Below are 13,950 nucleotides of genomic sequence, written 5' to 3'. Positions count from 1 at the left end.
AGATTCAGACGCATGTGTGCTCAGTCACTCCATCGTGTCTGACTCTCTGTGACCCCATGGACTGTAGCCCGCCAGGCTCCTCTGCCCACGGGACTCTCCAGGTAAGAGCACTGGAGTGGGCTGCCAGGCCCTCCTCCAGGGGATCTTCCCGACTCAGGGATCGAATCTGTGTCTCCTGCATCTCCTGTACTGTAGGCAGATTCTTTATCAATGAGCCATCTGGGAAGCCCAGAAAAATGTAAGTAACTGCATCTAAATTATGGAAGATTATTGTTCGCCTGGTACTAAGAACATCTTTATATGAATAAAGCATAGCCAGGGGTCAAAAACAGCTCTCAAATGCAAAGGCTTACATGGAGAACACAAGCAGTGCGGGGGCTTCTGGAGGGCTCTGGGCTGGACAAGACCCAGCGGGCTCCCAGGGGTCGGCACGCTGCACATGGGCTGCCCAGGCACCCGCACCGCCTGTCCTTAGTCCAGACGTCACTAGCCTCTGAGCACAACGAACCCCCAGGTCACCAGCCCGTGCTGGTGGCCTCTCCTCCCACCACCCACAGCAGCAACCAGAGTCAGCAGGCAAGAGCGGCCGGCCCACAGGTCTGAGAGGCACAGACCCGTGGACGCCTCACGCTGTCTGTGTGCGCTGCGGTCACTACCAGGTGAGCTGAGGGCTGGGGCACGGGTGATTCTGTGGCCCTCACTAAGGGAGGAGCACTACGGTGTCCACTTCACAGTCAAGAGCACCTTCAGTGGGCACTGAGGGCGTGCGAATGACTTCAGCACTAACTGGAAATAAGCACCGCTGACACCTGGCCAAGCTGGCTGCAGGGGGGATACTAACGTCTCAAGCTCTGCCTTGACACAGGTCTTTCTAAAACTTCTAAAGTACTAGCTGTCCCACGTTGGGGGGAACCTCACTCAATTTCAGAAATCTAATACTGCAACATGTTTTCCTTCTCCTCTGTGAACAACACGCTTCTTGACACTTACACTGGAATGAGAGCAAGCGATTTAGATACAAAGGCAGGCTTCCACCGTTAACACACATACAGACCCTCAGGATTTAACTGTCATCTGGGTGCTCGTCTGACAAACATGAAGGCCTGTGCTCGGTGCTGGGGACCCAGTAACTAACGGGACATGTAGGTCCCTGCCCTGTGGCACTGGCGTTCTAGACAGGAGGTGTCCATCAGCCTCAGAGAGACAGACCTTCAGGCTGATGTGGTCAGGAATGACCACAGGAGGACAAAACACGGATGAGGGAGGTGGGAGACGGCTTCTCTGAGGAGGGGACTGAGCTGAGAACTCGGGATAAAGAGAAGCTGGTCACCTGGTGCGCTGGGGAGACAGCAGTGGCATTGGCCATGTGTGACCTCAAGATGGGAGACATGAGCTGGGCAAGGCTGGGGCTGGAGGCAGGATGTTGGTAGAGGGCAGGGGTCGAGGCCAGAGGCCAGAGGAGTTTCAAGCTGTAGGAAGGAGTCTGCATTTTATACGACGAGAATCCACTGAAAGAGCTAAAGCAGAAAAATCAGGCAACTCTCCTTGGCAGCCGTGGAGGGTGGCTTGGAGGGAAGATGGTGTGGGAATGGGGACCAACCAGCATCCGTAGCAGCAGTAGTGAGAGTGGACGAGGAAGGACCTGGGCTCAGACTCCAGCGCTGCCCGCCTGAGCTCCATGCCCGGGCGAGCTGGTTTCCCAGGAGGCGCGGCAGTGAGGAGCCCGCCTGTCAGAGAAAGCAGACGCAGCTTCCACCCCTGGGTGGGGAAGATCCCCTGGAGGAGGACACGGCAACCCACTGCAGTATTCGTGCCTGGAGAACCCCATGGACAGAGCCGCCTGGGCGCCTAGAAAAAGCCAGATCACGCAGGTCGATGAAACCCCGTCTGCTCAGTTATCAAGAGCAGTTAGTTCTCCAGCTGCCACCACTCCACCTGAGGAAGGGTCGCCCGTTCGCGGCCTCTCACGAGTCACTGTTTCTCAACCAGCATTACAGGCCACAGGAGGATTTCATTAAACACAACACCATTTCTCAGGTCTTCATTCTCCCTCTTCATCCTCCCTGTGCCAATCTCCAACTAAGGGACAGAGTCAAGGCAATCACCACGCAGGGAGGCAAAGCAGAGAGGTGGGCACATGTATGTTCACCTGTAAACTCAGCTTCAGCTAAGTGCCCATGAGGTGAAGGCCTGACGCCTCAGTCCTCCTGAAATTCCTAGAATGTTCAGTGGAGAGAAATAAACACACTACTAACTGGCCTAACAGCTACAATGTGAAATGACAGGATAAATGAAACAATAAAAAGCGGCCTCATTTCAACTGGGATTCTGGCAGACTTCTCTCAAATAAATAAGGTTTAACTCTACTTGGGAGAATGGCCAGGTAGATGGAAGGAGACCCTGGGAAGATGGACAGCAAGGGAGCCAAGGTGCCGAAGGAGAGTCGGGAAGGGCTGCCTGATGCTGAGTGTGGCGGTGTGGGGACTGTCTTGGGAGATGCCCCCTAGTGAAAATAAGATTTTAACTTTAAATGGTGTTCGTTAAATCAACCAGCCAAAGGAGCAGACCCTTAAGGACAAAAGCGAATGGCAATAAATGTTTGCATAAAGTTTTGTTTCTGGTTTGGAATGAACTGTACATGGCGGCACTTAAAATGCTAACAGTAACCAAGAGAAGCCAAATTAAGAAAACACTGTCATCTCCAAGCCACGTGGGTCAAGTGACCGATAGAACTGGAAAGCGGCAGCTTCCACTTTCTCACCAACCCAGGCGGAGCAGGAACAAGGGGCACGTGGCCGCTCGCAGGCCACATGGCTCGTGCCAAGCGCCTCTCCTCCCGTTTTCTAAGACGTGACAGTAAACCTCCTGCAATCTTGCTTTTTGTGCAAGTGAACAGGCCAGAGCAGGACTGAGGCACTCTGACCTCTGAGAGGAGAGGAGACGGCTGAGTGAGGCAGGCTGAGCAAGGCCCATGGCAGCCAGGCGTGTGTGCAGGCCCGAGGGCAGAGGGCAGACCACACAGTCTGGCCTCTGTGTGCGCAGGAGACACGTGCCGCTCACAGCCTCCACATGCAGACGTTTCAGGGTGGTGATGACAGTTTTCATTTTGAGCCGCTGTGATCTTCGCGATATAAGAAAACAAGAAGCGTACAACTAAAAGCCAAGTAGACACAATCTGAAGGAGTATAACCTGAAGCATTTCATTCTCATTTTAAAACAGCCGGACCATTTGCCAACACACCTGAACAAGGAAAGAGAGTCCACTTTTGTGAGCGTCTCTTTCACGACAGGACATCCCACTCCTCCAACTTCCAGCTTCGAGTGCTGAGGAACCAGTTGCTAGGATACCGTAGAAGCTACATCAAACAGTTGCTAGGATACTGTAGAAGCTACATCAAAAGGGTAGGGCTCCTGCCCCCTCTCACTCTGAATGGGTCTGCTGTGCAACTGTGGAGCCTGAGGGGCGCGGGGTGCAGTGTGGCAGACTGCCGCCCACCCTTGGCCCCACGCCCACTCACTGCACACAGGGACCCAGGGAGGCCTCCGTGCACCCACCAAGTCGTGTCCACGCTTGTTTGCTCTGGACAAGGACAGAGACTTGGTTCAAACACCTTCAGCCACACTAGGCAATGGGTAAGACCATCAGTGAGAGGCTTTAAAAACCCACATCATGTAACTGGGAAGCCAAACCCAAAGTTTACCTTTTTAAAGCCAAACGGCAGTAAAAGGTTTTCTAGCTTTAATTAATGTCAGCTCAACAAATGAACGCAAGATCACTGAACAACCACCAGGGGCTTGAGGCTGGGGACACAGAAACCAACAGCAGGCATCGCTCCCCTCTGGAGGATGCAAGACCTATTTCAGCAGGACGACGTCCTGGCCACGTGAGCGTCAGGGTGGGCGGAGTAAGACACGAGCAGCAGGCACGCAGTGAACGCAGCACAAGCACTTCCCTGGTGTGGGGACTTGCTGATGCCTTTATAAACAACAGCAAGCTCAGCCCGCTGTGCCAGCCTGAAATGTTTGAGGTGTTTCCCCGAACGCCTCCCTCTGGCGGCGGCACGGCAGGCCCAGGCACAAGCTAGACTGCTCGTGAAGAGGACGGGATGGAGCACGTTCTCAAGTTTCCACTAAAATCCCTGCACTCCCCAAGATGTGGCACTGTGGCCCAGAATTTCCAAAACGCACGTGAGAACTGCAGAGATTCCAGAGAGTCCTGCAGCAGATGCCTTCTTCCCACAGGTCCGACACGTGTATGTATTACTTAGAAGACTTCTCTGATATAATAGGTATTTAAGATGCTACAGACAGAAGTATGCTCTGGGACACACTGCGGTGACACCCCTGGGGTCTGTGGGGTCTGGCGTGGGGTGTGCAGTTTGGCACAGGTCCTGCCCGGGACAGGCTTTTCTGGAGGGCACAGTTGCGCATCTAGGGGTCTGCATGTGCTGCACTCATGGAGGGGCAGAGGAGCCCAACTGACACAGAGAGCTGAGGCGCTCAGGCTCCGCTGGGGGCCACGGGAGAACTCCAGGAGGAAGACACGCGTGCTCAAGTCTAAGAGGAGGAAGGGCTGGGCTGGCGGAGCGGCGCCCACACAGAAGTCTAGGCGCTTGAACAAGGAGCAGGGCACAGATAGCGCTGGGCTGGCCCCGTGGCCCCACCGCCCAGGAGCTGGCAGAGCTGGCTGTGCTCGGGGAACCAACTCCGTGAGCGCCTCTCTTCTCATCTGTGAAATGACAGTGCTTAACAAAGAGGCCTGTTAAAAACAGAAGGAAAGAAACCGCCTGTGCCAGGCAATGTAGCTTAAAGGGTGTATATATACAGCACAGGGTTGGGCACCTAGAAACTACTCAGTGATTTTTAAAACGTCAGTGTGAGAAGCAACGACGCACACCTCCTTGCGTACATCCTGACGTTTCCTCACGGGCGTACGCCACATGAGCCCAACCCAGGCTGAGATGGAGAATACGCCCAGCAGCTGGGAGGCCCTGGGTGCCACTGCCCACCTATGCCCACCCTCCTACCCATCAAGGCTCCCACCATCCTGACTGCTGCTGTCACATAGAGTCATAGAGCGCACACTCTCTGACTCTAGCTTCTTCAGCTCTATGCTACATTAGTGAGACTCACCCATGTTACACAGGGCAGCTCATTCTTTGCTGCTGCATGGCGCTCTGGGGAATAATCATCCACACTCTTCTACGACTGCTGACTATGTGGGATGGCTCCACTTTGGGGCTGTTATAAACACTGTGACTAGGAATGCTCCTGCACACGTCTTCTGACAGACACATGTATGTACTTCTCCCGGGGGGGGCATCTAGGGCTGCAGCTGCTGGCTCACAGGGCGGGCCTGAGTTAGCAGACACTGCCAAAGTTTTCCAAAGAGATTTCCCTAATTGACACCTCCCAAATCAATTCATCACAGTTCAGGCTGCCCCACACCTTTGCCATCCGTTGGTCCTGTCATCTTCTCATCAGCTCTTCTGGTGGGTTCCTGACTGTGGGGTAAACATGCATTTCCCTGATGAGGATGCTAAGCTCTTTCTGTACAATTACTGGCCATCTGGGTTTCCTCTTCTGTGAGATGCCGTGGGTCTTTTGTTCATTCTCAGAACCTGAATTATCTTTTGTTGTTTCACAGCAGTCCTAAATTAGTATGGGTATGAGTCCTTTGTCAGATATAGGCTTACGATGCAAATACTTTTTCAAAGTTAATGCTTTCCCAGTTAAAATTCTGATGTCTTGTTTAAGACACCTTTGCCTGTTCCAAGACAAGAACCATACTTTCTTATGAGTCCTTCTAGAAGCTCTTGTGTTTTACTGTCCACATGAAGGTTTATGAGTTATCTTCAATTACTGTGGGTGAACAGGGTGAGACACGGTGGCAGGGTTTTCTTCCCCGTAGCAGATATTAAATTGGCCTAGGATCATTCATGGAAAAAGACCACCCTTTACTCCTTAAGTACAGGGGGCCTTTGCTGTGTATGTGAGTACGCTTCAGGACTCTCTTTTCTGTTTTGCAATATTATTACTATTGTTTAAGTTTTACCACTGACTCACAGTGTGCTCACAGATGGAAATTCACCTTTCTCGTGGGCAGTAGCAGCTGTCTGGACATCTGCATGACACACCTGCTTGTTGAGAAGCTACAGGCCGGGCACTTGGCACACAGCACACCGTACTCTCCCCGTAACCCTGTGGGGTCCGTCCCATTTTAGATAAATACGCCAAGACTCGTAACACAGGGCAAGCGACGTGTTTAGAGGCTGAGAAGCAGCAGAACCCGTGTCTGTGTAGCCCCAGAGCTGATGCCCGTGTCACTATGCTATCCATCCCTCCTCAACAGGAGATGACTGGGGAAACTCTGGTTATTTTTCCTATAAACTTACGTTTCTGGGCACACGTAACACTTACAAATGAGGCTTTTCAATAAAAAAAAGAAAGAAAAAAAGAGAAAGGAAGGAAGGAAAAAAGAGAAAAGAACAGAAAAAAACCCCAACCCAGTTTAGACGCTCCTCCTCTCCTTGTCCCCTCCTCCTCCAATAAAAACAATACATATATACATAAAAAACCCACATCAAGGACAACTGATCAAAACACAGATCAAAAAAAGAATCAAAGAAAAACATTTCAAATAAAGTTCAGCTGTTTCTATTTGGATACAACAACAACAAAAAATCCCACTTGCCACAATAAACTGACAAATAAGAAATGGCTCTGTGGTGGCGGGCTGGGATTTTCCGATGGCATCTGCTACTGTGTCATTACTGCGGGTCCCCGCAAGGGAGCGGCGGACGGACAGCTGGGCTGTGTCCTGATGCAACACCGCCGCCGAGGGCCTTCCTTCGGGGTGAGCTACCCCCTTGGGATGTTGTCTTTTCCCAGTCAGCCACTAGAAGACGCCTCCGAGAAGCGGGGCAGCCAGCCCTCCAGTCCCGCTCCCAGCCTGGGGGAGCTGCAGCCCAGCTTGCTTGGATATGCCACCTAGAAATTCCTAATCCCCATGGGTGGCGAAGAAAGAGGAAGTCTTCCAGGGGGTCGGAACCGCTGACTTCCCACAGGGAACAAGGATGCCTACCCTATGGTAACATGAGCCCTCAGCCCTAACCCACGGATGATGCGTGAGCACACAACACAGCCCGCCGATCCAGAGCAATCAGAGAACGGAGCTGTTTTTCTTAACTGACCTTTACTCTCAGCTCTGATTCCTAGTCTATGCATATGCAATATATATTGCTTTCTTTAACACAAAATACTGAAATTAAAGTTCAATGAAAGCTTGACTGGTGTGAGTTATTAGAAGGAGCTGAACCACCAAACAAAGCTGAAATAATACTGCTGCCAAACCAAGTTTATTCAATTCACAAAAGAACCATCAAATCCATGGGAGATATTTCTCCCCTGCTTAGAGCCATCCTCCCTACCTGTCCAATAAGCACACACACACACGTACTCCATCAAGCTGCTGGTTTTCATTCATTTGTTCACCGCCTTACTCAGTCATGTACCCATCTAAAAATATCTATTGGACATTTAGTATGTGCCTATCAGTGGCATATTACATTGAGATAAAAAACAGGGGGAAAAAAAAAAGGTCCATGCCCTTACGGACCTTGGTCTAGAGGGCAATTAAGATGCAAATGCACAAATCCTCAGTTACAGACTGAGACAAGCTGAAGGAACAGAACAGGTCCCAGGAGGGGCTGATGAGGCTCTGGGAAGGCTTCCCTGAGGAAGAGAAGAGGAGGCTGAGCCAGGGGAGAGAGTTCAGCCAAGGGAGGAAGATAACGACTTCCCTGAGGTGAGAAATCACAGATTCGAGGAACAAAAAAGGAGGCATGTCTGGGGAATGCTAAAAGAGGGGAACCAGTCTGGATCTAAATGAAGAGGCAGGTGGGGCCAGAACGCACAGGCCCTGTCAGGACATGCTGGGGCCTATGGACATGTTCTAAGTGTGGAGGACAGGCTTGGAGGTTCTGTAAGCAGGGCCAAGTTTTTGAGAGATGGAAAAGAAAAGACCCTGATTCTGGGAAAGACTGCAGGCTGGAGGAGAAGGGGACAACAGAAGATGAGGTGGTTGGATGGCATCACCACCTTGATGGACATGAGTTTGAGCAAGCTCCGGGAGATGGGAAAGGACAAGAAGCCTGGCGTGCTGCTTCCTTGGGGTTGCAAAGAGTCGGACACGACTGAGCGACTGAACTGAGAGATGGAGGGAGGCACGTAGAGCCAAAGGTGTTACCACCTGAACCCACCATCACTCGCGTGATGGCCTGAACCAGCTCCACCCTACCCTCCTCCCCAGCCTGTGGAAAAAACTGTCTGCCAAGAAACCAGTCCCTGGTGCCAAGAAGGTTGGGGACCGCTGCCTTAGAACACTGAGATCCTGTAGCTATCCCAAATGCTGGAGTCCGGCACACATTTTCTAACAAGCCAAACAGTCCCTCACCCATGAACCCATTTTAAAGGAAATTCTAAAAGAAAGACTTCAGGCAGAAGGAAAATGAGCCCAGGTAGACAGACAGAGCTGTAAGAAGGGGTGGAAGGCAGGAGAGGAGTAAGTACGTGGAGCATCTAAATGGAAACTGACCTTACGGAGCTCTGACCGTACATTTCATAGACTGTAAAGCAGAACGGAGATACACGGCAACAGCATACAAGCTGGGGGATGCGGACTGGTCCTATACTACCTGGAAAAGGGGTAAAGATCTGAAAAATATTATATTTTCCTTAGTCAAGGATGCATGGTATAATTTCCCAGGGAACTATTAACAAAATAGAAAAAAAAATTAAAAATTTTAAACTAGAAAAAGATAAATGCTTAATTATATAAAACAATTCAAAAGAAGCAAGAGAAAACTAAAATAGAAAGCAGATCAGACTGGCTTAAATATAAACAGATAAGCAACTACACGAAGTATGAATGGGCTAAACGCAATAGCTAAAAGACAGAGAAACTAGACTAAGAACAAGTCAACTATGCTCTTTACAACGAACACCTCTGATATAAAAAGACTGAAAAATAAAAGTTCTGTAATGGTTTTACCAGGTAAATATCAACCAAAAGTGAAGTAAAGTAGCTATATTCATGTTAGGCAAAAAGCATCTGTGGAGACACAGAAGGTCACTTTACAGTGACAACGGGGACGTTTTCAGGACCTGATAAAACTGTAATGACACTGCCTCGGGATACATGAGAGCAGTGCTATATGATAAGAGGAGAAATCTAGAGAAATCTACAGTCATAGGCTGATTTTTAAAACCTCTATCTCTGTAATTGATAAACCAAAATAGACAAAAGCACCGCTAAAAATGTAAAAAGTTTACAAACTTGACCTGAAAATACTGTAGTCCACTACTAGAAAACAGGTGTGACCGTTCAAGCAGACACAGAAGCGCTGCAGAGACTGACCGTACAGGGGGCCACACGGCAAGTCTCAACAGATTTTTTAGGACAAACAGCATCAAGCACGTGCTCTCTGATCATAATATATTTATGTTAGAAATGAATCCCCCCCAAATAATTCCTATTTGTTCAGAATTTAAGCAATGATTTCTAAATAATCCATGGGTCAAAAACCCCATGATAATCTTAAATAAATGGGCAGATATGCCATGATCATGGATGGGTTAGAAGACAGTACTGTTTAGATGTCAATTCTCATGAAACTGATTCTCGCCAATGCAATTTCAGTGAGTAGAGATTTTAAATTGTTTTGTGACGGTTTTAAGCATGTACATGTGTGTAAACGTGTGTGCACATTAACACACAATCATAGATGTGTAGACTCTGACTAGCTGGTTTTAAAATTTTTATGGGCAAACACAAATGACCAAACATAGCCATAACGCTCTAAAAAAAAGAAACAAGTTGGAAGGACTCAATCAACTCAGTCAAGGACTCAGTCAGTCTATCTACAGTGTTCTGAAACTGTAGAAAGCGACGGTACTTAAGACTATAGTACTGGTACAGACACAGAGGTCAGTGGAAAAGACAGGAGAGTCCACGCCACGTACACGACAGACACGGCGCTACAGGAGCCAACGCGTGTGCTTTTCAATAAGCGGGCCGGGACAACTCTGTGCTCCGATGGAAAAACACAGTGACAGACCCTCACTCACACCAGGCACAAACATCAGCTCCAAGTGAACTATGCTAAGTCACTTCAGTCGTGTCCGACTCTGTGCGACCCCAGAGACGGCAGCCCACCAGGCTCCCCCGTCCCTGGGATTCTCCAGGCAAGAACACTGGAGTGGGTTGCCATTTCCTTCTCCAGTGCATGAAAGTGAAAAGTGAAAGGGAAGTCGCTCAGTCGTGTCTGACTCTGAGCGACTCCATGGACTGGAGCCCACCAGGCTCCTCCGTCCATGGGATTTTCCAGGCAAGAGTACTGGAGTGGGGTGCCATTGCCTTCTCCAATCACTCTCCCTTAGGTCTCATATTTTGGTATGTATCTTGTATCTTAAGTATATCTTACATGTCTTTAAAATCTAGTAGGCCTTTATAAAACAAAAGTCTAAAGAGTTACTAAATACATATAACACTCAACATTTAACATTTCACCTTTTCTTGACAATTTAAAGATTCCTGAATCTTGCAATGCTTCATTAATAACCATTTAAAACACCAGTTACCCACATAGACCGTCCATATGAAAGTCTTCAGTGTGTAATTCTGAGTCATTTCTCCACTACATTAGTATCTTACTATGCTTTCTCTGTATGTGTTCTGACTGTCCCAGTGACTCACAGGGGGCAGTTTAGAAAAGTTTTTTTTTAGAAAAGTGGCTGAGAATCAGGCACACGCCAAGCTTAACCTCTGAGTCTGACCTTTAGGACAAGTCGCTAAGGTTCTCAGTTAGTTTTCTCATCTACAGATGGGGAAGATGATGATAATAGGACCTGCTTCACAGTGTTGTCAATACTAAAGAAGGCAATGTATGTAAACACATAGTAAGGACTCAATGTTTCCTGAAAGGATCAATGAATGAATATTTGACAAGGAGACGCCAACATAAAAGACTTAGTAAGCAAGAACCACTGCAGCATATCTGCAGAGCTGCCACGGGCTGTGTGCAACAGCCTTTTAAGTTTCCAGTCTTTGCTAAAGGCCAAAGATTAGTAATTAGTAATAAAAAACCTTTCTTCACTAGAAGGTCAATTCAGGGAATATAAAAGTAAAATTGCGTGTTTTTGTTTGCAATAAATCATCTTTTTCATCCGGAAACGCAACACCTGCAGTAACACCTGAATGTGTTTTTATTGCTTTCCTGTGACAGCTTTCTTTTCTCCTTTCCCTTTTTGGGGCTAAAAAATTTCAAACCCGTCTAAGGAGCACAGCCTGTAGCGCTTGATCATAATGCAAGGCAGTGAACCGACTGTTTTACTTTGAAGAAAACTCTTCAGAGGCTGTTAACTTGTCTTTCTCTGACTGAGCTTACAAGCTATCATGCTCTTTAAAATAGGAAATTTTCTTCCATTGCTAATCAGACAAACGACAGTATCTTTAGCACAAATAATAAGCATTTCTCAATCCACTTACTTTGCAACACATGATTTTCATCAGCTCCTTTTCTCTTCTTGACAGAAACCAATAGTGAGCATTTTAAACACAAAATTCCCCTCCTCCTTGGCCTCCCACAGGGTCACAATCTCAAAGTCCTGGCGATGGCCTTATTAACCCCACCCCCCCACCAGCAATAAGCACAAGGCCATGCAGCGGCCAGGCAAGGGACTGGAAGGTCTTGAAGTGAAACAGATTCTCTCTCAAACCTACACAGGCTGCCTCCAGCCTCCAGCCTCCAGCCTGGCTCTTTATCACTGTATTAGATCCGTTTCCCACAGGGAAGACCTAGGCAGAGAGGTGGGGAGTGGGCAAGTTCCTTGCACAGTGCCCTCCAGAAGGGTGGTCAGCCAAGGAGGGGCAAGAGCCAGAGCCTTTGACGTCAGTAGCTGAGGGCCGCAGGACAGCACCCAGCAAAAACCAGACTCCTGGGCCACTGGGGCGCTTCTCCCCACTTCTGAGCTCTCAGAGGTCTCCAAGCTACCACTGCTAGAATGGTTCTTCCAGAGGTCTGGATTCTTCAAACCTCTACAAAAGGGACACACACTCCTCCACAGCCATTCCACGGAACAAGTGGTCTGGAAAGGTGACGCCAGTGGCATGCAGTGACATAGGGCCCACAGGTGAGCTTCCAGCTGGGGCTTAAGGCGTTCTGGAGGAGAACGCCCCCGAGAACCTGAGCTCACTGTGCTGCACAGGCTGCGGGAGTGTGACTCAGCTCCAACTCTGACCAAGTGGCTCAATTCTTAGGGACAAAGCCAATGAGAAAGCCAACCAACTCCCTCGTGAAGGCGCCGGGCGGAGGCCCCGGGCGTGAACTCACTGAGGGGCATGTCAAGGATACAGGGGTTGCTGTCGTCGAGGCCACAGCTGTCGAGGATCAGGGGGATGCCGTCCAGCTCGTTCACCTACAAAGAACAGAAAAGGCAAATTCACATACTTGGACGGCTTGGGGGTGTGGGGGCTACAGAAGGGTCTGTGGCTCCTTTTCTATCTCCTGACTCATTCCTGTAAAAATACAGTTAGTGCAATTACCTGAAATGCCTCTATCAGTCCAGAAATGTTTAAAAAGAGACATGCAAACAAAAAATGACACTCTTTCTTTTCATCCTTCCTCCAAAAAGTTGGGCAACTAGGTAGACATATTTAAAAAAATATAATTGAATACAACATTGCAAATCAACTACATTTTAATATACTTTTAAAAAAATATAAAGTGGATCTCTTCCCAATATTATTCACCAGCATAAACTTCAAATGTGTCTCGGTTTACTAGTAAGTAAGTTCTTTTTCTAAGTTGGAAGCAATTTCTATGGTTCTAAATCCAAAAGCAACAGAGACAAGTTGTAAAATTTAACTACATTTTTTTACAACGGCAAGTCAAAGCTGTAATAATTATTTGAAAGATACCACAGGAAAAGGGTTAATATTTTAATATGTACAGATTTTGTAAAAGTTGAGAAAAGACCAAGAATCCAACAGAAAACTGGATGAAATACATGAACGTAAATGGCACAGATGAAAGAAACGCGAGTGGACTGCAGAGATGTCAAAGTCTGCTCAACTTTGCTTCTAATAAGATTGAGGCAAATTATGACACCATCCTTCAGCTGCCACAGTGGAAAAGGCGCCTCTGACGACACAAGCGGCTGGGGAGGCCACAGGAACTGGCTCCCTCGGACACTGCCTAAGCGAAACCCCAATGGAAGGGGAAATAAAATCACATGCTAAAAACTGACATTTAGAAGCAGACTGTAAGGGTGAATTAAAGAGTTCTTGGAAATCATGGTTACACTAGAGCCATGCCTGAACTCGGGGCAATGCATTCCTAGGTAAATATTTCTCATTCATACCGCTCCGTTATGAAATGATACGAGATAACTTTTTATAGAAATTCATGAAATGTTTATAACATAAGCAACCTATTATAGACGAAGGACGGTAGTGACGTCATGACGCACGCATGACGACACGCTGGAGAGTGAACACAGGTGACGGTCACTGAGGAAAGGACCCGTGGGCGGGACGCCTCCAGGAGACGCTGATGCGGGTGTCATCACCACGCTGATGTTTACAGGCTCCTGCCGCTGCTGAGTGAGGAGCTCGAGTCAGGGGCAGGGGGAACAATTAGGAAATGAACACGTTTTCTTCTGTTCGCACTTCATAAAACAGGGAAGTTGTTTCTTTAGCCAACATGTTGGGAACTGATTCTAGACCTGTAATGAGTCACAAGTTGTAGTAACAGTTCCTATTAGGGAGCCAAGCTCAGTCAACGCTTCGCGACGAAACACATCTTGACAAGACGGCAAGTCTGGCTGAAACAAGCAAACGTTTAGCCTCTGGAAATCAAGTGCAGACGGCAGGACGGCTCACTGCCTGCG

General features: G+C 48.4%; 1 protein-coding gene across 1 annotated transcript in view; it reads right to left on the bottom strand.

Moving 5' to 3' along the window:
- The window catches only part of ATXN10 (ataxin 10), a 151,673-nt gene that overhangs the window by 12,215 nt on the left and 125,508 nt on the right, over positions 1 to 13,950 (bottom strand). Inside the window, exon 13 of the mRNA XM_010837627.1 lies at positions 12,414 to 12,477. Within this exon, the coding sequence (XP_010835929.1) occupies positions 12,414 to 12,477 (64 nt within the window). The remainder of the gene's footprint in view (positions 1 to 12,413; positions 12,478 to 13,950) is intronic.

Source organism: Bison bison, unplaced genomic scaffold, assembly GCF_000754665.1.
Source record: "Bison bison bison isolate TAMUID 2011002044 unplaced genomic scaffold, Bison_UMD1.0 scf7180017864079, whole genome shotgun sequence".
Classification (NCBI taxonomy): domain Eukaryota; kingdom Metazoa; phylum Chordata; class Mammalia; order Artiodactyla; family Bovidae; genus Bison; species Bison bison.
The sequence above is the reverse complement of the archived record's forward strand: the minus strand, read 5'-3'. Positions and strand labels throughout refer to the sequence as shown.